The sequence below is a fragment of the Miniopterus schreibersii genome (genome assembly GCF_964146895.1).
Source record: "Miniopterus schreibersii genome assembly, chromosome: 18".
Classification (NCBI taxonomy): domain Eukaryota; kingdom Metazoa; phylum Chordata; class Mammalia; order Chiroptera; family Miniopteridae; genus Miniopterus; species Miniopterus schreibersii.
Window position 1 is genome coordinate 18,872,803 of NC_138121.1, and position 25,610 is coordinate 18,898,412.

Sequence of the window (25,610 nt, forward strand, 5' to 3'; positions counted from 1 at the left end):
CAAAAGTGAAGGGAGGAATAGTTCCTTGAAAATCTCAGCCACTGAAAAAAAACATGTATTTAAAAAAATAAAACAACAGGATTAGTGGCAGACACCTGGGTTTGAAACTTTAATGAAGTAGAAGTATTCAGATAGACTCTACTACTGGGCAATCAGCAGTTTAAAAATCTGAAGAAAGAACAAGAGCACAACTTGAGTTGATGCCCCAATGAGAAATTAAAAGTGTATTTACTTTTAATCACTTGAGATTTTACTGAAACACAGAGATATAGTACCTATTTGTATTTCAGTTCACCGCCAATTACAACAGGATGTATAGTGTTTGGATTAGAAGTTTACTTTTCTTCAACCATTATAATGGATAAATAAAAGTTTAATATGACAGAAGAAAAATTTCTAAGATTAACAGCAAAAAACAGCATTGAATCATCAACATATTTATGAATGGGAGTAAACTCTGAAGTGGCTGGGCAACAGATCTACTCTATTTTTGACACTGAAGGCAGGAGGAAAGCAGGCAATATTTGGCTCAATCATTGTGAGTATATAAAAAGTTTGCTTTGCAGTTTACAGGTATTCTTGTGATGCTGCTTTTCTCCTTGGAAGTAGGATTCCAAAATTAAGAAAGATAGGAGGGAGATATAGAATAAAATATTTAGTTGGCAACTGTGTTTTTCCTGATATTTAATTTTCCTGACTCCGATATAATCTCCCTCCAGGAAAGGAGAAGTGCCCTTGTTACCTGAATCTTTTATAGAATGAAAACACCTTAAAAAGTTACAAGAAGACCATCATTACATAGACATTTTAAGGAAGTCTGTGAGTGTGTGTGTATCAGTCCAGTGTTTAGTTTCCAGGCATATCTATCTTTATTCCTTTAAAATCTTTGGTACTATACATGATTAGATAGATAGACAGACAGACAGATAGGTAGATAGTAGATAGATATAGATATATATCAAGCAAAGAGTGAAATTCTTCTGATGTATCTGCACATACTCTGAGCTAAATTTAAATTTCCACATGGCAATCAAACTGGTATGTATAGCTAGTCATGTCACTAGCCAAGGGATTTTGAAGAGCAGAATACTGAAGCTACAAGCTAAAGATAATTGTTTCAAAGATAGGCTATTCTATTCTGAAGCCCAAGAGTAAATATGTAGAAGGGTTACTGCTATAAAAGAATAAAACCTATCTGATCAAAGATTAGAAGGTTTGAAGAAGAAACAGGTTCTACAAGATCCTATAATGACTGTGAGGAACACAAGCTGAGGGCTTTATGGTTGTAGTAGTATCTTCCTTAAGGGCTCAGGAGAAAATAGTCCTGACTTAGGTCATCTAATAGGGTAGTGTGAGGACAAATTTACATGTTGCAAGATATATGATTATTAGCTTTTTTAAAATATATCTTTATTGATTTCAGAGAGTGGAAGGGAGAGGGAGAGAGACAGAAATATCAACGATGAGAGAGTCATTGATTGAGCCCACAACCCGGGCATGTTCCCTGTCCGGGAACTGAACTGCAATCTCCTGGATCCTAGGTCGATGCTCAACTGCTGAACCACGCCTGGCCCGGCTGATTATTAGCTTTGAGGTGGAAAAACAGAAACTGTGTGCTTTGTGATTCTTATACTTCAATATATGGAAATCTCTAGCTTCCCGGAATTTCTATCACTGATTACAAAAAATAAAATAAAATAAAAATTTCTGTATAACAATTTTCACTAATATTAGTTTTTCACAGTAAGCCAAAAAAATTGAAAATTTTCCCCAATTAGCAACCATACAATACTACAGATTTTCATTAATTATTTTTGTCTTTATATTCAACATCCATTTATAGCAACAACTCCTATTATTTGAAGCATATGCCTTTGTGGTTCAACTGATTCAACTGTATAGCCAAAAAACATAGAAATATTTATAAGCCTCCTGGGGAAACCATTTTGGTATGCCTCAGACTTAAGCAGACTGTAAAAGTGTGAGAGCAGCACTGATGACAGAAGCAGTTGTATTCTCTGGGTACCAACAGAGCCTGATTATCAACTTGTCTGAATCAACAGCATCCTATTGTAAGTGTAGTTGAATGTTAACAAAAAGAAGTCTAATTACACAGCCCTTGGCCTATCTCTCAACCAATACAGATGTGAATTCCAAGAAAAGTAAAGTAACTGAATGAGTCATTCCTCCCTTAATGACTGGTCTGGTAAAGCGATGTAATTTTCTCTTCTATGCTATTAAATACCCACAAAATTATTTTACAACCTACCTCCGATATGGTAGATTTGCAAACCTCTCTGGCCACCGATTCAAATTTGGGATCTGTAGTTAGGTTCAGCTTATAATTCCACAACAACTAGGTACAAGAGAAAAAACAAACTTCAGTTAGAATGAAATTTACCACCAATTATGATAAATACAAGTGATTTATGATAAATTATGACACAAATAAATGATAAAAGTTCATTTTACAGAGTCAGATAAAGCATATTCATACTTCAGTTAATGAACAGAAAAGGGAACAAAATGTCATTGCATTTGTAGATAAAAGGAAAAAGATACAGAAAAAATAAACACTTCCATTCAGGCATACTTTTTTCTTTTTTTACTTAAGGACAATTTTTTTAAAGTCAAGAAAAAAAATTAAAACCAAAATCCCTGCTGTAGTTTTCAGAGAAAATATAAGTAGGTAGTATAAGCTAAATTCTGCTTAACCCAAAAAGTAATCCAAAAGCTCAACTTTTTGGGTTCAGTCACAGATTTCACAATCAACAGCATTTTCATAGATCAGTTTTATGAAGGAGAATAGCCTCAGAGTCCAGTTTCCAGGTATACCTATCTTCATTCCTTTAATTTTTTTTCATTCTCACCTGACGATATTTTTTCCCATTGATTTTTAGAGAGAGGGAGGGAGGGAGGGAGGGAGGGGAGAGAGAGAGAGAGAAACACATGGATTGGCTGCCTCCTGCATCTGCCCCAAATGGGGCCAGGGATCAAACCTACAACCCAGGTACGTGCCCTTGATTGGGAATAGAACCCAAGACCCTTCAGTGAGCAGGCCGGTGCCCTAACTACTGAGCAACACCCGCCAGGGCATCTATTTTCATTCCTTTAAAACCCTTGACACACAAGGCTTTACACTCCTTTTGTTACATTTTATCCCTGAGTGTTAGATTCTTTTTGATGCTATTGTAGGTGAAACTGTTATCTTAGTTTCACTCTCAATTATTCATTGCTGGTTAATAGGAATACAACTGATTTTTGTAAATTAACCTATCCTACAATCTTTAGTCTAATTATTCACGTTAGAAAATTTCCCATAATAAAAGCTCAAAAAACTAGTATTGAATTTAATCAAATGCTTTTAATGTGTCTATTGAAATAACGTTACATTTCCTCTTTATTGTGATTAATTTTTCAAATACTGAATTTAATCTCAATTCTGGAGTAAAACCAATTCAGTCTTGATGTATTTCCTTTATTATATATTACTGGATTTAGTTTGCTACTAATTTGCTTAGCATTTCTTTTATCTATGGTTCACGAGTGACACTGGCCTGTGTTTCCTTTCTTAATAAACGCATGTTAGGAGATAAGTTATGTTAGCCTCAAAACGAGCAGGAAAATGTTTCCACATTTTTACTTTCTGAAAAAGTGGTGTTATTCTCCCTTAAATTTTTGTAAAAATTAACCAATAAATCCATCTGATCCTGGAAGTTTCTTTACTGGGAAGACTTTTATTTACAGATTCAATTTTAAAAATAAACATTGGGCCCAGCCGGGCGTGGCTCAGCGGTTGAGCATCGACCTAGGATCCAGGCGATCAGGGTTCGATTCCCGGTCAGGGCACATGCCCGGTTTTTGGGCTGCAGCCGATCAATGACTCTCTCATCATTGATGTTTCTATCTCTCTCTCTCCCTCTCCCTTCCTCTCTCTGAAAATCAATAAAGATATATTTAAAAAAAAAAAAAAAAAATTGGGTTATTCAGATTTTCGACTTATGTTAGTTTTATTGTTTGTTTTTCTAGGAATTTGTCTATTGCAGCAACATTTTCAATTTCACTGGCCAAAAATTTGTCCATAACTATCTTATCTCTTGCTTAACATTAATTCATCCCTGAACTCTCTACTAGGTGAAAAGTTATTCAATTTTTAAAATTTGTTCCATTACCTATAACGGGAAAAATTATAATGCCAACCCACATATATTAGATTGCTAGGGCTGTCATAACACAATACCACAGACTGAGTGGCTTAAACACAGAAATTTATTTTCTCAGAATTCTGGAGGCTAGAAGTCTGAGAACAAGATATCAACAGTACTGATTTTTTCTGAGGCCCCTCTCTTTCTCTTATAGACGGCCATCTTCTCCTTGTATCTTCACATGTTCTTCCCTCTGTGTCTGTGTCCTAATCTTCTCTTTTAATGACATAAATTCTCCTATTTCCTGTATACTATTTGTCCATATTTCCCTTTCATGTACTTCCTATTCTCCAGCCCTTGGAATTCTAAGGCAGATCAGCTTCTTTTTGGGATTCCCCTCTGCCATACTGAGCCTACTGATGAATTCTGAGTTTTTTTTTTTTACCCTAACTTTTTGCTTTATAAATAATGCCATAGCAAATATCCTTTTATAGACACATTTTAATCCATTGTTTAAAGTATAACTACACACAAATTGCTAGAAGTAGAAATGTTGGGCCAAAGCATATATGCATTTTAAGATGACTGCTTTATAAAAAAGAGTTTTTAAATTTATATACCTATCCATAGGCCAGAGCAGAATTTAGGAAACTTTTTCTGCAAAAGGCCAGAAAGTAAATATTTTAGGCTTTGAGGAACCTAGAGTCACCTCTGCAACTACTAGATGACTTTATAATGACTAAATAAAATAACTTTAAAATACAGAAATCTAAGTTGTAAACTTGATAAGTACAGAAACACTTATTTCATACGGTAGCTATAGAAAAATTTAAGCTTAAGTACAGAAATATTATTTGGCAGAACCTGCTGGTTTCTACAGTGGAGGGTTTTTAATAAATTTACCTTGGCCCTTAAACAAGGTTTATCATCCTCTTTTTAAGATTAAGAGAATAAAAAAAACACACCAATCATAATGTTTCCCAGAACAACAGGAAAAGTATCTCAAGATTTGTCATTATATATATAAAGCACAGATGGTGAATTATGAAAAGTCATACTTACATGATTACAATCTGAGGAAATTTCATTTTCAGGCTAAAAGGAAAATAAAGAAGAAATGATGTTAAAAAGAAATCTCAGATCTCAAGTTTTCAAACACCACCAAAATAAACTCAAAACAAGAAATCTGAATATTCAACTAAATATGTTTCTTCAATATAAGGAGTAAAGTGGGGCTTTTACTGAAAAATACACAAGGAAAGTAGATGAGATATAATCCTTTTCCAATCAATGGCACAATCTGGAAATGGGGAAAATGAAGAATGTACTAGAGATAAAGCAATAGTGACATAAGGGCCCTTACATGACACTTCATAATTCTGAAAGCTAAAGAGGATGAGGCACAATAAAGGATGTCCTTTCTTTAAACAAAGTTAGATATCTAAAAAAACAGGCTTATCAAGAGAGCAAAAAAGGTCCATCAGTGATTTAAAAATTAGTCTCCTGTCACTGTTAGGGGAAGCTAGGTGATGGGTACACAGTACCTCTGTGTACTGTGTTTGTAACTTCTATAAATCTATAATCCTGCAAGTCTATAATTAAAAATAGAAAGTTAAAGAAAAACAGAAATTTTATATATGTGTGTGTGTGTGTGTGTATTTATTTTCCCATGACTACACCTGTTTTGTAAAGCCAGGTACATGTACCAGAGACAAAATAAACTTCCAATTCCATGACAAAAAAGGTAGACTAGGTTATGCCTAATATTGCCGAGCTTTGCAATAAACATTGCCTTTATTTTTATTTTTTAATTTTTTTTGTTAATCCTCCTTTGAGGATATTTTTTCCATTGGTTTTTAGAGAGAGCGTGGAAGGGAGGGAAGGGAAGAGGGGGAGAGAGAGGGGGAGACAGAGAGAGAGGGGGAGGGAGGGGGAGAAACATCATGTGAGAGAGAGACATTGATTGACTGACTCCTACACACACCCTGACCAGGGTCTGGGGATCGAACCTGCAACCCAGGTAAGTGCCCTTGACAGGGAATTGAACCTGTGACCCTTCAGTGCGTGGGCCAGCGCTCTAACTAGTGAACCATACCAGCCAGGGCAATACACATCTCCTTAAATATCCTTTAGTTTCCTTGTTCATAAAGGCAATACAACTGTAATTATACATACCATAATAAAGCACCATTTCCTTTGACTTTCCATAGTATTCTAACCTGTTCAATGTGAATTCTGTGTGCCTTCTATAAATATTACCAATATAGGTTGGTAAAAAGTGTCATTTTCAAAATAATAAGATTCTTTTTACTTAATAATAAATATAAGACAATAAAGAAAATAGTAGGCCACCCAGTGGCTGAGAGTCTTCCATGAACTAGGAGGTCACATGCTTGGGTTTTGGGCTCTATCCAGGTAGGGGACATGCAGGAGGCAGCCAATCAATGACTCTCCATTATTGATGGTTCTCTCTCTCTCTCACCAACTCCCTTCCTCTCTCTGAAATCAGTAAAAACATATTTTTTAAAAAAAGAAAATAGTAAATATTAACAAACTGAGGATTGCTTCAAGGAGAAAAAGGTTTCTAGGGAACTGATTTCTGATTTCATTGCAGAATTTAAGTAGGCATCAATACTAATATAAAACTCATTTCTGTACTTAGTGATAAATTATTATATTAAAACTGACTTTAATATATTCCTAGGTAATCATAAGATTATAACACAGCATTTCTAAACTTTCTCCCTACTCGTCTAAGTAACAATAGATATTTTAATGGCTTTTCTGAGGTGCCTTTCTGTGTCTCAGAAATCAACCTCTATTCTATGAGTTAATCTAGCTTAACTCTGTTCCCTCCACTTCAATTCCAAGTGCTTAACTTATATCTCTTAACAGTTAGTTTACTAGCAAGAATGCTTTTTTTAAAGGCAATTTTCTAGTTTATCCCCTTTAATCCCTCCCTTAAATTTTTCTTTTCTTTCTTTTTTAAAAAAATATATCTTTATTGATTTCAGAGAGAGGAAAGGAGAGGGAGAGAGAGAGACAGAAACATCAATGATGAGAGAGTCATTGATCGAGCCTGCAACCCAGGCATGTGCCCTGACCGGGAATTGAACCCTGATCGCCTGGATGCCAGGTCGACGCTCAACCGCTGAGCCACGCCCAGCCAGGCCCTCCCTTAAATTTTTCAATCAGCAATTCTAGTTCTTTCTCAAAGCATGGGAGGCAATTAATATCACTATGATTTCTACTCAAATTCATTTCTACTAAACAGTAACTTTAGATTAAAGGGGCATTCTTGAAAGAAATTCAGAGCCTTGGAGGATTTTTGAAATAACATACATAGCCAAATAAGATGTAAGTTATCCACAGAAAAAAGGTGTTGTCATGTTTACAGTCCAAAGGAATCTATAGTAGCAAATTTATTATTGTTTTAATGGCCTGCTTCCCTATAGTGGCAAACTAAATTATTTCCCTCAGCATCAAATTAGCAGCTCAGTTTTGTCATATTTTAGTGCGTTCTATCACTCCAGAGATATAAATCTGGGCTTCAAAAAGAAGAGTCTCTTACATCAAGTGTTTCCTCATTGAAAATAAAATAATTGTCATCTTTACAATGAAAAGCTGGGAGAAAATTTTATAAAAAGCTTCATAAATAGTCTTCTGATAACCTAATGATCAAATTTTATAGAAGAGACTGCTGAAGTTGCATACATTAGTATCAATAAAGAAACTATGATGAATAGAAGAAAAAGAATGAGAACATGACATATACCACCAACCCAATATACCAGCGACTAAAACAGAGAAGAGACTTAGTTAATGCTGAATAAATGATGCAACAATAAACACTGCAAAGGAAATAAGCACTGAGTACTTGGAGACACCTGCCTAACTCCAATGAAGAATGTGATGGGTGTAGCAGGAAACAGTGAAAGCTGTCAACTAACTGAGCTAGGTGCTACATTTCTTACAACATGATGGGATGTAAGATAAATGGTGATGTGTTTGTTCAATTTTATAGATGAAGATATTACAATAGAGAGAAACTGAGTAATGTGATGAAAGGTACATTCCTAGGAGACAACAAAACTGGATTTATGCTTCCAGCTTGATACCTCCTCCAAAAGGCTCAGTAGGTCAGGTTGAGCACAGTGATGGGGGTGCAAGAAAAAGAAAGGTAGACATGATGAATAAACAAGTGCTCTAGTGCAGCGATTTCCAACGAGTGTGCCACAAGAATTTTTAAAACATGTAATACCTGACTGTTTAGTCAAGGGCACTGACCTCTTTACCCTTAAATTGTCAAATTTAAAAAAATCACAACAGGCAACACAACAATAGCCGACTGGTGTGAATGAACCTATTTTTTATCAGATCAAGCTGCTCTAGAATGGTTTGTTTGACAGATACATGATGAACTTAGATGTAGGCAGCCCAGGTAAGAAACTGATGGAATAATTAGATCAACTAGGAATCTTGGATAAGCCCTTGAATAACCACAGCAAGTTATAAAAAAACTTTGCTTAACCCTGGCCAGTGTCGCTGAAGTTGGCTGGAGCATCATCCCGAGCACCGGCCGGGGCCAGAATTGGTATTTAAGGAAAGGAACAGAATGGTGGAAGAACCAACAGACTAACAGTAGTAGTCAACAGAGAAGCAGTGTGATTCTGGGTGGGTCACTTAACTTCTCCAGACCCGAGGATAGGCTTTGAATTAGAAGAGGGGTTTCTTCCACCCACGATCCATTAACAGGCTTTAGGAGTGTAAGTGTCTTACATCTAATTATAAACTTTTATATGTGAGTATATTTTTTCTGACAAGAGAATCCACAGCTGTCATAATCTCAAAAAGATCCGTAAGACAAGAAAAGATTAAGAAACACTGGTCTAAAATGGTTAAGATTTTTTGTATCTCCATGAGTCTATAAAATCTGAGACGTGGAATATAAAAATAGAAATATTTACTCAATTCCATACCTTTAAAGGTTAATAATTTGCATATCATGATTTTGGTTTCCTTCTTCATCTTAATTAGTCTCTGCTGGTCAAAGCCACAGCAAACAGGTTCCAGAATAAACTACTGAAAGGCTCAAGTCTGAATGTTCAACCATCACATTCACTTAAGAGGGTGGTTTTTACAAAAAGTACAAGCCTGGAACTATAATTTCCCCAAGGTGAACAGGCTGAGTTAATGAGTCTGGCATGAGATATTAAAGATTCACAAAACTAACCTGGAAGCTGTCCCAGTTTCTGAAACAAAAATGCTTGGGAGTTGGATTACATCTAAAATATGAACATTCTACAGTTACACTGACTACCCACCAGAAGTTGAACTACCCACCAGATCACACCTGGTACTAAAGTAAGTCACAATAGCCTCTGTTTATTAATCACCTGGGAGGAAAAAAAATATCAACAGTATCAGTGCTTTCACAGTCTTCCAAAACTCAGAAAGCTAGGCAACAACCAGATGCCTACTTCTGATTAGAGATACTCTGCTGCAGTAGTAAATTCTTCTGGGAGTTTATTTATTAAGAACCCAGTAAACCACATAAACAATTCATTTATTAACTTCATTTATTTACTTCATTGAGTAAATATTTCTATTTTTATATTCCACGTCTCAGATTTTATAGACTCATGGACTCAAGTTAATTCATTTATTAACTTGGCCCAAACCACATGCTCCTGCCCACCAAAAAAAGCAAATTCAATGTAATATAGTAATGTTAGATAAACCCAGCCCTTCAGTCTTTTTTTTTAGTATGTCTTTCTTGATTTCAGAGAGGAAGGGAGGAGAGAGAGAGAGAAACATCAATTACGAGAGAGTCAAAAGTTCTTTTTCTTCCTGATCTAAACGTTTGCCTGCGGTCTGGGTTCAGAGAAAGGTCCTGATCTTTTGAATTTGTCAGTCAAGGTCCCCTTCATCTTTGCTTTTTTGGTTTCGTTTAGCCAGCTCTTGCAGACCCCTTTTGCTCAAGCACCAGGACCATCTGGCCGCACAAACAGTAGTAGACGTGGAGGGGCTTCTGGCCATTGTCATATTCCTCCCAGTCCCAGGTGCTGGAGCAGACTATTGACACGTATACTACTTTAGGCATAGCTCAGAGGAGCAGCCCGAAAACTCAATGCCAAGAACAATGTACAGTTACTTCTATAGGAACATGATGAGTTGTGTTTTTTTAATATTTTTTAATTGATTTTTTTAGAGAGAGAGGATGGGAGAGGGATACAGACATCGAAGAGAGAGAAACATTGATCAGCTGCCTCCTGCATGCCCCCTACTGGGGATCAAGCCTGAAACCTGGACATGTGCCCTGATTGGTATCAAACCAGTGACCTCTTGGTTCATGGGTTGATGCTCAACTACTGAGCCATGTAAAAATAAACCTTATCCAGATTTTAATTTTTAAACTGTATCTAAAAATTATTAAATAGACATTTTAAAACATAAAATAATATGGGGGATTTTTGGCCTAAGGGCAAGTGAATAAAGTTTGAAAAGAGAAGTAAATATATTAATACTTCCTTTCTAAAAGGCTTGACACTGAACAAATGATTTCAATATCCATGACTTACAAAATAATGTATTCAACTGGTTACTAAAATCGTTCCTGGTTTCAAAACAAAGAAACCCTGTATAAGAAAGTTGACTTCCCTGGTTTAAAACTGCCTCTTATTAGTTCATTTTGGTGTCATTAAAAATGTCTAAGTTTTTCTAGTTTTATTTTGTTCCCCTGCCCCCTTGAAGGTGGTAGTACCTCAATTAAAATAAAAAACAATTCCTATAAATACAAGTTAGCTCCTCAAGCTGTTTCCTGTTTCACCAATAGTTTATTTAATATAATTATAATCCTCTTTAAAAATATTAGAGAGGATTTGTTTTTGTTGTTGTTTTGGTTTGGTTTTCATTCCCCCAAAATGCTACTTGCATAGATTCTGTTAAAACAAGGTTTAAGCCTGGCCGGGCATGGCTCAATAGGTGAGCGTTGACCTAGGATCCAGGAGGTCACGGTTTGATTCCTGGTTAGGGCACATGCCTGGGTTGCAGGCTCATCCCTAGTTGGGGGTGTGCAGGAGGCAGCCAATCAATGACTCTCTCATCATTGATGTTTCTCTCTCTCTCCCCCCTCCCCCTCCCTCCCCCCTCCCCCCCTCCCTTCCTCCCTCCCTCCCTTTCTCTTTCTGAAATCAGGAAAGATATAAAAAAACAAAAAAATAAAACAAAAAAACAAGGTTTAAGAAAAGACCTTTGAAACAATGTTCTTCTCCAAGATGACATGGTTGTTCAAGGCATTTCAGTAATCTTTAACTAGTTGAAAACAGGTAAATGTGTTCAGAAAGTTCTGCATTTATTAAGAGCCAGCTCTTAATAATCCACATAAATGGGATGGAATCCTGAACCAGAGGGTTCAAGGCTGCCCCAGGAATGTTAAATAGCAATAACATACCAGGGTTTGAGAAATTAAATGCACAAACTTTAAAAAACTCAAGAGATCTTCACTTAGATATTAGTTTCCAGAATAGTTGAATCTCATGCTGCATCACTTTTGAAAACACAATTCTAAATCCTAAAGACTATTAGACATCAAAGAACTAAATTGAAAATGTTGCTCTTAATGAGGATTAGAACAAATCCCAGTGAGGATTTTTTGGGCCTCTCAGAAAAATGGGAAATATAAGGGTTGAGTAGGACTAAAGCAAGAATTCATCACAGGAAGTCCTTGAGAATCAAAGCCACACTAACAATAAATGCCATGAGGATTTGTTTTTTAATCAGGTGTCAAAAAAAATTGTAAGTTCTGTTAATATATGTCTAGATTTCCCCCCCCCCCCAAGAATAATAAGCTTGTATGTCACATATTATTTGCAGGTATATATAACATAATCTTAAAAAAAATCCAAATAAGAATTACTAAGAAAAATAATTATGAAATAGTTCAAATGTTTTGAGGCTTAGAATGAGTAATTTACTGACTAAGGAGATGCTTCCTGTATGACTTTAGCATGTTTATTTTTACAGCAATTCAGCTAGGTGGGATTTTTCTGCCAGTAGTAGGACCTGAGGAGTCACTTATTAATAGGTTTCTGAAAAGCCTACTAATGTTAGTGACCAATAAATTATACAGAACTTCAAAAGTTTTTAGTTTCCTTTTGAACTTATGTTCTGCTGGTGCAATAACAAAAGCCAACAAAAAGGAAGAAATTCTGCTTCTAATAATAGTATCCCCAACAACATGAAACTACCCAAGAACAAGGCTATTCACTGTAACATTGTTCATAACTACAAATATGGGAAATAATTTAAATATTCATGCCCCTGAGAGTGGTTGAATAAACTAAGAAGATCTCTATGAATTGATATAAAGTGATTTCCAAGATAAAATATTAAATGAAAAAGAGCAAAATGTGAAAGAGCAGCAAGTATGCCACCTTTTGGGTTAAGAAAGGGGAATAAAAATATATACATGTATCTGCTCACTTGAACATAAAGAAACTTAAAGTATAAACTAAAAACTGAGGCTGACTGCTCTGAGAACGGGAAGGAAAGGATGGAAGGATGGGGTAAAAGGTGTAGCAAGGAGATAGTTGTAGAAGCATGTAATTTTTACTGACTTAAAAAATTTTTAATGTTACAAGAAAAAAATGCTTTAAAAAAACCTGAATTAATCAACAACCCTTCTTAGATCCATCAGACAACTAAAGTCACAGGCAAACCTCAGCCCCCAAATTGGAGGGACAGGCAAATACAGAGAATCACAGCTTACTGGAAGCTGAGGCCCAGAGGCAAAAGCCCACTGTTGGCGCAGTACCCATAGGAGCACTTAAACTGTAACTGACAACTGCTCTAGACTCAGTGTAGACAGCTTGAGAGTTAAAACTCCAGGGAAATGAACAATCCAAAATGGAAATTAAGTGAACAATTTCATTCATAGTAGCATCAAAGTGAACCTAAACTTAATCCAGGAGGAGAAAGACTTGCACATGAAAACTACAAAATGTTAAAAGAAATTAAAGACACAAATAAATGAAAAGATATCCCATATTCGAGAATTTTTAATACTGTCAATACAATCCCCTAAGAGACCTACAGATTGAAAGCAATCTCTATCAAAGTCCCAAGTCATTTTTTTGTAGAAACAGAAATACCCATCCTTAAATTCAGAATCTCAAGGGACTCTAAATAGACAAAACAATCTTAAACAAAGTTTAAGGTATCACTGATTTCAAAACTTATTACAAAGCTATAATAATCAAAACAGTGTGGTACTGGCATAAAGGCAAACACACAGGCAAATGAAATACAATAAAGAGCCAAGAAATAAACTTCGGCATATACAGGAGAGGACAAAAGTAGGTTTACAGCTGTGAGTACACAAAACACAGAATTTATTCTTGTATTGTTTATTAATTATTGTATTATTTTCCATATGAACTGTAAACCTACCTTTGCCCCACCCTGTATATGGTCAAGTGATTTTTCACAAGGGTGCCAAGACCATTAAATGAGGAAAGAACAGTCTTTTCAACAAATAGTGCTGGAAAAATCGAATATTCACATGTTAAAGACTCTTACCTATAGTGTATACAAAATTAACTAAAAATGGATCAAAGACCTAAAAGCACAGGGGGAAAAACTTCATGACACCGAATTTGGTAATGATTTCTTGGATGTGACACCAAAAATACAGACAAAAAAAGGAAAAAAAAAAGATAAAATGGACAACATCAAAATTTAAAACTGTGCACCCTAGGACACAATCAACAGAGTGAAAAGCAACCCATGGAAAGGGAGAATATATCTGCAAATCACTTATCTGATAAGAGGTTAATATCCAGAATATATTAAGAACTCCTACAATTCAACAATAACAACAACAACAAAAACAAACACCACTTGATTAAAAAATAGGCAAAGGACTTACATAGACATTTCTCCAAAGGTTTAAAAATGAGTAATAAACACATGAAAATTGATGTTCAACATCACTAATCATTAGGAAAATGTAAATCAAAACGACAAGGAGATACAACTTTACATTCATTAAAACAACACACACAGAAAATAACAAGTATTGGAGAGAATATGGAGAAATTGAGATTGTGCGCTGTTAGTGGAAATGTAAAATTGTGCAGCCACTGTGGAAAACAGTATGGCGGTTCCTCAAAAAATTAAAAATAGATCTACCATATGATCCAGATATTCCCAAAGGAATTTACCCAAAGGAATTAAATGCAGGGTCTCAGATATTTGTACATCTATGTTCACAGCAGCATTATTCACAATAGCCCAAAGGTAAAAACTGCGCAAATGTCCATCAATGAATGAATAAACAAAATGTGAGTATATACTATATATATAACGCTATATATTATCCATGCTACCACATGGATGAACCTTGAAGACATTATGCTAAGTGAAATGTGCCAGACACAAAAGGACAAATATAGTATGATCCCACTTAATCTGGGGTACTCGACTAGTCAAATTTAGAGGCATAAATTAGAATGGTGGTTGCTAGAGGCTGAGGAAAGGGAGAACAGGGAGTTATTGTTTAATGTACATGGAATTTCAGTTTGGGATAATGAAAAGTTCTGGAGATGAATGGTGGTGATGGTTTCACAACAGTGTGAATGTACTTAATTCATTCCAAACTGTACGCCTAAAAATTGTTAAAATATCCCTGGCTGGTGTTGCTCAGTGGTTAGAGTGTCGGCCCATGCACCTAAGGGTCAAGGGTTTGATTCCCAGCCTGGTAGAGGAACATGTGGGAGGCAACTTATTGATGTGTCTCTCTCACATGGATGTTCCTCTCTCTCTCCCCTCCTTCCTCCCACTAGCCTCTCCCTCCCTTCCTCTCTCTCTAAAAATCAATGGAAAAAATATCCTCTGGTGAGGGGGAAAAAAAAGGTTAAAACAGCAAATTCTATGTTATACATGTTTTACCACACACACACACACACACACACACACACACACACAGAATAAGAAAAAAATGGATGGCATAAATTTTGTGTTGTTTTTGAACTTATATGTTGCTGGTAAAATAGAAAAAGAGTTAAGTAGATGCCAAGTTTGAAAACAAGCTATACAAAACCAGATACTCCTTGTTTGCACTGGTGGCAGAGAAACTTAAAGTAATTAAGTTTCTAATTAGTCAGTAGAAAGTTACTTTCTTTTTTTCATCAAGGATTTATTGAGCACATAAGAAGTGTTAGGAAGTAGAAGTACAATGTGTTGGCTCTAAGCATGCTTATATACTTAGAGCCCAAGAGACAAGGTGTTTCTACACAAACACAATATTAGATGACACACTGAATAAAGTTTAGGCATTATATGATTTATTGAAGAACTTCTAGCTGGATCCAGAACATTCACTCTTTGTGATCTTGACATCCTGCATTCTTAAAGCTACAATTCTTCTTTACAGTAGCTACTTATGGCGCTTTTCCTAACCGTTTGGGATCTATTTCAGAAGGTCATTTAAACCATTTTTGGTCTACTTTCCTTAAGGCCTCCCAGGCTCACTAAACATTATTTTGGGGGCACAAGGCCCCAAGGGTTTGGCTCCACCCCAAAACTACTTTTTGATATTAATCACACGGTGACAATTCAGAAAGTGGCTACACAATTATTGTGGACAATTGGACTAAATATCTCTATTTATTTACTTTTGCTGAAATTTAACTTCAGAAAAGGTTCTGAAGAAGAAAAAAAGAAGAAAAGCAGAACATCTTTACACTGTAGAACATAAGTAAAACCTGAGATAGCAAGCAACTCTCTTAGGAACAGATAGGTTTATTTCTTTTTTTAAAAAAGGCTATCGCCTTAAAGTACTTCAAACATTATAAATCATATATCTGACACCAATCTGATCTGAATCTCTTCCCCCTTTCTTTATGACCATTTATATTCACCCTCTTTCTCTCCAGCATCTCCAATCTTTTACCCTCTACTGGTTGCTTTCTCTTTGCCTTTACATTAAAATAATTTCCTTAATCTTGACGAATCTTCATTTAACTGGGATGTCTTCCCTTCCAAACAGTCTCACCTCTTGTCACTATCAAACTTCTGAAATAGACAAAAATAGTCTCAAACAGTCCAAGTCTGGGTTCTAGAAAAACTGTTCTATCACTAATTTACCAAAAACCATGCTCTTTACTCAGTCATTAATCTTAACTGTGTTATTCTATTTACCCTAGTGATTACTACCACCTCCTTTCAAATTTCCCTTTCCTGAGCTCCCACAACTAAAATTTCCCTCCTTGGCTTCCACAACTAAACTCTAAGTCTTCTTTTACTCCCAACCACTCCTGCTCCCTGTAATTTCCTCAACAAGCCTCTTTCCAACCCTTAATTTTGAGTATTCCCCAGGGCTCAATCCTCGGAATCGTACTCTTCTATTTACACATTCTTTAAGAGGGCTCAACCATTTTCATACCTCCAAGTATAGCCTTTTAAGCTGGATGACTCTAAAATTTAGATTAGGCTCAAGATTAGTTCCAAATTTACATCTTCTTACAGGAAACTGCCCGGAAGTGCCTGGCTGTCATTTCAAATTCCACACAAGCTAAGGTTATATATGTCTGGAGGTAGCCTAAAAGTTCAACTTTGACTTCTCTTCACCTCGTTAAATTCTACCATTCTTTCAGCTCAATCATCATTTTCTCTGGAAAACATTTCCTGACAATCTAATTAACCAAATGCCCATGTATCTCTCTTTCATGGCACTTATCAGAGCTATAATTTTCCATTTTTGTGATTCTTTAATGGCTACCGCTTCCACTAAATGGCAAGCACCATGAGCGAACTGGTCATGTCTTTTAGGAGTGGGAGGTAAAGGGTATGATAATCACCATATTCCCAGTACCTACCATCAAGTTTTAGGCATGTCGTAAATGATATTTACCCAAAATTTGTCAAATGAATGAATAAAAGTGCTCTGAGTCTCCCATCAATCCCATTTCCATCTCCACTGCTACTAGTCCACTGTAGTTCAGGTCTTTACTTCACAGTTTAATCACAAAAGCAGTTTACTTAATGAGCTCCTTCGGATTTTCCTTACTTCATTCCACATTGCCACAAGAATAATTTCCTTAATTACTTTACCATGCCATTCTCCTACCCAATAATCTTCAGTGACTTCCTATTTCCCTCAAAAACAAACCTAAGCTAATGTTAGACATTTCACTAAAGAACTCAATTTGCCAAGAGCACTAACGTCAGCTGCTCAGGGCAGCCTTTCCCACTAGCCATGGCTTTGCAATACAGAGTTTTCTCTTTGATTCTCCTTTTTCTAAGATCCTTCAAGACCACCACTAATGACATTATCTTGGCAATGTTACTCTTTATTGCATCACAGATTCTTAACATAAATTAACCAAGTTTTGTTGGCAACACATGCAGAGCCATTACTTAGAAAGTGTTTCTTACAAGGTATAATTATATTATTATTTATAACATTCTTCTCAATTATAATACCAGTTTCATTTTATAAATTTGCCCTTAAATTCTACTAACAACAAATTCAAAAATTTTAAGTAAAATTAAGGCAAGTTAAAGTTAGCTATCTAAAATAAAAGACGGCTCAGCCAGCATGGCTCAGTAGTTGAGTGCTGACTATGAACCAGGAGGTCATGGTTCGATTCCCAGTCAGGGCACATGCAGGCTCAATCCCCAGTAGGGGGCGTGCAGGGGGCAGCCAATCGATGTTCCTCTCTCATAGATGTTTCTATCTTTCTCTCCCTCTCCCCTTCCTTTCTCTAAAAAAAATCAATAAAAAAATATTACAAATAAATAAAAAAAATATATAAAACGTGGTATAAAGTTTCCCACCTATTTTAATCCTCCATTACATCAGTTTCTTCTGCACCCTTGCAGAGTATTCAAATACTAATAAATATTTTTTCCTTATTCTTCCTCCTTGATTACAAAAAAGAAATATACTATATTGAGTGGTAAATTTACTTTTATTTAACAACAGATCTTAAAAATCTTTCCATACCTGACACAAAGAGCTTCTTTTCCACAGTAATATAATAGTTCATTGTATAGATGCACAGTAATATATTTAACTATACAACAGTTCACTGTATAGATACACAATAATTTACTTACTCCCTTGCTGAAGGATGTTGGGTTGCTTCCAATTATTACCAAAAAAAATGCTTCAATAAAACACCTCCTACACATTCATCATACTGTTATGTATACATTTTCAGAAGTAGGAATACTGGGTGAAAGAATATATACATGTATTTGCAATTTTAATAAATAATTCTCACTCTCCTTTTCTAACAATTTCTCTCCACTCATTTCCATTTGATATGACAGAAGTTAAAATTCAAGGGATGGTAACTTCTACTTCCACTCATGAAGGATTAATTACTACAGGAATTGCCCTCATAGTAATTAACCAGATAAAATATAAGAAATAATTTTCAGTCACTGGAGAACAGGCAGCCTAGGACTATGAATTCTGAAAGAAGAGAAATAAAGACGGTGAACCTGATGATCACCCCATCCTGGAGATGGTTTCTAGGCTATAGCCCAGGCAGGGAGAACCCAAACAGAAAATGATGTTCTTGCAGAGTAGAGGAGAGAAATCAAAGTTCAGGGGATCTACGCTAAAATTTGCAAGAAAAATCCTGGGAAGGAGAGTTGCACAGAAATTCCAAGAGATCTGCAGAGAGATTCTTTTGAGTCAAGTCCTGTTATGTATGTGTGGTGGGAAATGAAACAAAAACAAACTGGCAAAATAATTCCTGAAGCTCACACAAGGCCAGGAGTAGTTCATTTCCACCAGCCAGAATGGAAAGACCTCATATAACTTAGGATATTGGGTAGAGTCCCAGAAGAGCCCCATCTTAGCAGAATTAAATTAGGCACAGACTGAAGGCTGCTCTGGACTTGTTCTTAAAAGATTAAAAACAAGCCTCAAAAGAATCAAACTGATCTGTATACCAGACAAAATACAACACTCTTTAAAGGAATTCAACAAAATTCAGCACTCAAAGATGTAAAATTCACAATGGTCAACATCCAATAAAAAATTACCACAAATGCAAAGGAGCAGGAATGTGACCACCAGCAGAAAAATTAATCAGTAGGAAAAAAACAAGAAATGACCAATGATGAAATTAGCAGATGAAGACCTTAAAACAACTATTACGAGTACACTCAAGGATGGGTGTAAAGGAAAACATGAACATAATGAAGAGAGAAATGTATGTGTGTGTGTGTGTGTGTGTGTGTATTTTCCAAATCAAACTTCAACTTCTACAGATGAAAAAACAGAATATCTAAAATAAAAAATACACTGGATGGCATTAATAGAAGGCTGAAAACTACAGAAAATCAGTAAACATAAAGATATAGCAGTGGTAATTATCCAAAATGAAATGGGGGGGGCTACTTTTGGGAAGAGAGGGGGGTGAAGAACAGCGCCTCATGACTTGTGAGTCAATAGCAAGCAACTTAATCTATTTAAGATTAGAGTCCAGAAGAGAAGAAACAAAAAAACTATTCGAAGAATTAATGGGTGCAGTATGTGTTCAAATATTTAATAAAAGATTTATATAAAAATGCAAAAGGAATATAAAAATATGAAAAACAATAATATGAAAATACATTATATATGTATATACATAAAACAACAACAACGAAAGAAAATATATATGTAAGTGTGAAAGTTATCAGAAAAGCAACTTGGTAACATGAAAAGACTGAGGCTTTGAATTTAAAAAGACTTGCGTTGGAGTCTAAGCTGTTTCTTAATACTTATGCAAATCACAACCCATCTAATTCATTTTTTAAAATCTGTGAAATAAGGCTGATATCTGTCCTATCTACCACATACCATTATCAAGAGCTGCAAGTGAGATACAAAGGGCTCCACTGGTGAGTTCCTCTCTGATATTTACACCTGGTCCTACATTTCCCCTACTGTAAAGGAGTTAAGTAAAAAGTAAAAGTAACTGCTTCTTGCCCAGCTGGGTGTGGCTCAGAGGTTGAGCACTGACCTATGATCCAGGAGATCGAGGTTCAATTCCCAGTCAGGGCATATACCCAGTTTGCAGGCTCAATCCCCAGCAGGGGGGCATGCAGGAGGCAGCCGATCAATGATTCTCTCACATCATTGATGTTTCTCTTTCTCCCTCTCCTTCCCTCTCTCTGAAATCAATGAAAATATTTTAAACAAAAAACTTCAGGAAGACCCCCAAGGTGAGAACCCCACGCTAAAATGACTAATTCCTCCTATCTCCTACTTCGTAACTATAGATTTCAAGATGATACAAAAGGCAGCAATAAAATTGCTGGATAGGAGACACTACTCAAAGTCTGAACAATTAGGTTGAAGTATATGAAACTTTTGCTTTTATAGGTCAAACATAATCAAATACTGGTAATTTCTTACGGTTCAATCTAATAAAAACAATAAAGTCTGAAAATAATGCTTAAAGGATAATGGGGAGAGGTGCAGTGTGGGCTGTGCAAAAGGAATGCTATTGAGCAACATTTTGGTGCAGAAAGTTCTCAAATCACTAAATTTAAAATCTTTACCAACAACTAATATTTACATATAAACCCTGTAAACTCAAATGCTGTAACTCAGTACTCTCTGGAAGCCCACACCACTACACCATGTATTTGAGGGTATGGGAAAGCAGGATGTTGTGTAAAGAGCTAGCAGGAAGTACTGCAGAGCTGGAGAGTTAAACTGAGACCATAAGGCTTATGAATGTGAATTTGTTTCCATAAGAAGAAGGGAACCACAACAATCTCTTCTGACATCTGCTTTCACTGCCCTGATTTCTATTTCAGGTACACTATAAAGTTGAAAATCAACATACAGTAGTATAAATCTTTGAAATTTCTCATAATGATAAAAACAACAACAACCAGACACACTGAAAGCTCTTATTTATACACATAGCAAATAGCCAGGTCCTAATAAATCTACCAAATTCAAGATTTAATATGAGATTATAGAATTTTAATTGTTTCAGAACTATTCAAAACTAACTCTGCTACCTAATTACCTCCAAAACAAGGCTTACATACTGAAAATATTTTGCACTGTCCTTAATAAACTTATGTATTTATACTTTAACACAGACTGTTTCATAGGACAAAAACCTTCCAATCTTAGCAATATAAGAGTAAAAAATCCTTACACATTACTTTCCTTCTGAAAAGCTGCCCACTTTTGGGAAAATTTCGGTGATTTTGTGGATGAAAAAGGGCCACATACTAGACCTGAAAATCTCAAGGGAGGCATGCATGGCAGGCCCTACAAACTCAGAGACTGAAAGTAACCACGCAGGATGGTCTGAATATAAAAATTCCTAACTAAAAGTGGGTCATGCGGGTAGTCACATCCTAAGCATATGCTTCCTTGACAAAAGTCTATCTTTCCCTTAAGAAAGGCTGTCTATTGTCTTTTTGCATCTAAGATAACATAACCTTGGAGTGTCAGAGTAATCCCCCTTTTCTGGACCCCACCAGCTACAACCTATCACCAGAGCATGAGACCACAGAACCCTCATTGTTATCCTGTTTCCCGAATACCACCTCCATGTTAACTACCCTATACCCACCAATGTAAAAGAAGTAGGTGTCTCTCCATTATACTCTTTATACAATCTCAGAGATTTCCCCACTTTGCTTCCTCCTGCCTCCCTAATCTACCACCAATGAATTTCATGTAACTGCCATTCTCTGGAGCATTTTCTTAAGCCGTTGAGATTTTGCTTCTTGGCAATTGTTGTCAGTTTGGCTCAAATAAACCTAAAAAAATCTCTGTAGGTTTGGATGTTTCTTACATCAACAATTTTTATATTTATCTGGTTTTATAAAGGCAAAAAAAGTACAATCAATGCCTGCTGTTTCTCATCTGATAAAATAGCTATGTTCTTAAGTCATTCCATTTGATGGAGAGAGGATCTGTTTTAACTAGTACAGTCTCCAGAATGTAAGAACTATTTTTCCCCCTCTTATATGAGAAAATGGAGTTTTCCTTTGTCTGACAGGCAGTATATTCTAAATTTAGGCATTATTTAGGCCAAAAGAACTAAAAAACATTTGGTACAACTGAACTCTTTTACCCAGAGAATTCACCCCTTTGCACTCCATAATCTCAAAGTATACTCATTTTAAATACCTGGAAGGACTATATAAATGTTTTTGATCTTACTCTTCAAGTAAGTTCAACTAAAGTTTTCTAGAAGGAGCCCTGGAAAGATTGTATAGAAGGTGTCCAGCATTACAGTTCATATTTCTCTTAAGACAATGAACATAGCCTTGATCAGTGTGGTTCAGTTGGTTGAAGCACTGTCCTGTACACTGAAAGGTCTCGAGGTTCAATTTTTGTCAGGGCACATACTCAGGTTGCAGGTTCCACTCCTAGTTGGGGCAAGTACAAGAGGCAACCTATTGATGTTTCTCTCTCTCTCCCTTCCTCTCTTTAATATCAATAAACATATCCTTCCTTGGGTGAGGATTAAAAAAAAAAAAAAAGGCAGTGAACATAAAGCCTTATCTTGAATGACTCCATCTGCAACAACAAAGAGAATGGGAAAGGAAAGACTATTTATGGGCAAATGCAATTTGGTGGATGGTCTATATACAGGGTGTCCCCAAAAAATGTATACAGTTTAACAGCTGATTCTATTACATTATTCAAGAGATTAATTTGTCTAAGGTCACATTAAGTGAGCTAGGATGTTATCTACACACATAATTTTACCTACACATAGACTTTAATCTATATACTTTGTAGTTCTAAAGCCCATTCTATTTTTCCACTCACTACATTACTTCTCCTACCATGGGCTCCACAGGACTATAGGACCTTCTCTCTTCTGATTTTTATTTCATAGTAATAGGTGTGCTCAGTAGATAGCACTAGTTAACAGATGGCAGGTTTTGTTTATGATTAAAACTCTCCAAATATCCCCTCCCCACTCCATGCAGTTTTGGTCCACTTCATGTTTTTTATCATATTACAGACCTAATTTGGCCAGTGCAGGAACTTTGGGAGTTCTGTTAAGAGACTTGTAGGCTGTCTTTCTAATTTAAACTTAACTTACAAATGAAACCTTCCTAGATACCAGAACACTTATTTAAACATGATTTCCCCTTTTTTTGGGTTCTTTTCTTTTTTGTAACTTTGCATTTGCACTGATTTATAATTTATATTCACATCATCCTGGCTAATTTCATTTCACTTCACTGTTTATCTTGCTTATTATTTTAAATATATGTCACATTTGTTATTTTTTAAAGGAGTCCCAAACCATTTTAAGAGTAGGTTCTGTTTTACAAGTATACAAACATAGGAATTTAAATCAGCACCCATTTTCACTATGCCCCCCCCCTTATAAAGAGTTATACATTATTCAAGCCTTCAATAAGAGAATTTATAGGTACTGTAAAAACCATGCATTCAACCTAACATAATTTTCTAATTTCAGTAAAGTTATTAAAGGTGAATGAAAACAGATGCTTGGTTTCTTAATCCATTGTTTTTAGATTCCAGTCCACACTGCTTGTTCCTCCACACTCTATTTTAATGCAGATACAAGGGTTAGTACTGGCACAGTTCTGAAGGCCATCCTTGAGATTCTTTCTTAAGTTTCAAATTTATCTAGCTCAACCAAATAAAGATGAGTCACTTATGAAAGAACACTGTTCCTCTTAAGTTGAAGCAGCGAGCTACAGCACCCCTTACAACTCATAAATTTGGCATGCTGAAGATGAGATCCATCCATTAACCAGACTGAGAGGCATTTTAAGGTAGCTAAATTAAGAAATTCATATGAACCACCAACTTAACAAGAATAAAAAGTACTAAAGAGGTTTTTTTCTGATCCTCCCAACCATTTCCTCTACTGTATGCCCATAGCATTTAATTTTTCCTTCTCTTATGGTACTTACTATTTTATAACTTATATTACGGTTTTTAGTAAAGATATCTTTTTCTTCTTCTAGGCCAGTGCTGTCCAAGAGAAATATAATGTGAGCCACATACATTATTTTATGTTTTCTAGTAGTCACATTAACAAAAAGTAAAATTGACTTCAAAACCTAATATATCCAAACTACTGTCATTTAAACATGTAATCAATATAAAAATTAATGAGATACTTTACATTTGAGGGAGGGAGGACTAAGTCTTTGAAATCAAATGTGTATTTTACACTTATACCAGATCTCAATTCAGATCACCCTTTTTTTAAAAAAATTTTACTGATTGGTTTTAGAGAAAGGAAGGGGAAAGGGGGAGAGAGAGATCAACTCGTTGTTCCACTTATTTATACATTCATTGGTTGACTCTTGTATGCTCTGACTGGGCATCGAACCCTGCAACCTTGGCATACTGGGATGATGTTCCAACTGAGCTACCTAGCCAGGGCTAGATAACCCTTTTTTTTTTTTTTTTTTTTAAATATGTGTTTATTGATTTCAGAGAGAGGAAGGGAGAGGGAGAGGGAGAGGGAGAGATAGAAACATCAATGATGAGAGAGTCATTGATTGGCTGCCTCTCACACATTCCCTACTGATTGAGCCTGCAACCCAGGCATATGCCCTGACCAGGAATCAAATTACAATCTCCTGGATCACAGGTCAATGCTCAAACGTTAAACCACACTGGCCAGGCAAAATAACCCATTTTTAACAGTTTAATAGCTACATTTAGCTGGTGCCTATCACATTGGACTACTATAGGAACAGGGGGAGGGTGAATGTCCAGCTATTTTACAGCTGGATAGACTTACTTTCAAATCTTAATTCCATTACTTACTGGCCATAAGAAAAATTCATGAAAATAAATATTTAAAAAATAATAATACATCTCTCATAGGATTAAATGTGATATAATGCCTAGAAAACATTTGGTCCCTTACGACAAGGTACATAGAAAGCTATCATCATATATTTGTATCCTCTATGAAAGCTATCATCATATATTTGTATCCTCTAACACGAAACATGGTGTTTTGTTTTTTAATATGTTTTTATTGATTTTAGAGGAGAGGGAGGGAGAGAGAAACATCAATCGGCTGTCTCCTGCATGCCCCCTACTGGGGATTAAGCTTGCAACATGGGCATGTGCCCTGAGCAGAAATGGAACCAGCAGCTTGGTGTAGGAGACGATGCTCAACAAACTGAGCCATACCGGCTGAGCTAAACACAGAGTTCTAGAAATACTAGGTAGTCCATAAATGTTTGCTGAAAGAAGAAAAATTAATTTGCATAACATCCTATAAGTACTTCTTTAAAAAATACTATAGAAGTATCTCAAAAAAACAGGAGTTTGGTTTTTTTTTGGATTGTTGCCGACTAAATTAGTTTTGAACATATTAGGAGAAATGTACAAAAGAAAAACGTACCATTTCACCTTTTGGACTGTTAAAGTATTTTATTTTCTTCCAAATAACAATGAATTATTAAGCAACT

The 25,610-nt window shown here is 35.8% G+C and overlaps 1 protein-coding gene across 2 annotated transcripts in view; it reads right to left on the reverse strand.

The window, feature by feature from the left end:
• Window positions 1-25,610, reverse strand: part of GLG1 (golgi glycoprotein 1) — a 76,677-nt gene that overhangs the window by 45,016 nt on the left and 6,051 nt on the right. For both annotated transcript variants that reach the window (XM_081118782.1, XM_081118781.1), the window contains exons 2-3: window positions 5,208-5,240; window positions 2,270-2,356 (exon numbers count right to left, since the gene is read on the reverse strand). In XM_081118782.1, coding sequence (XP_080974908.1) covers window positions 2,270-2,356; window positions 5,208-5,240 — 120 coding nt within the window. The remainder of the gene's footprint in view (window positions 1-2,269; window positions 2,357-5,207; window positions 5,241-25,610) is intronic.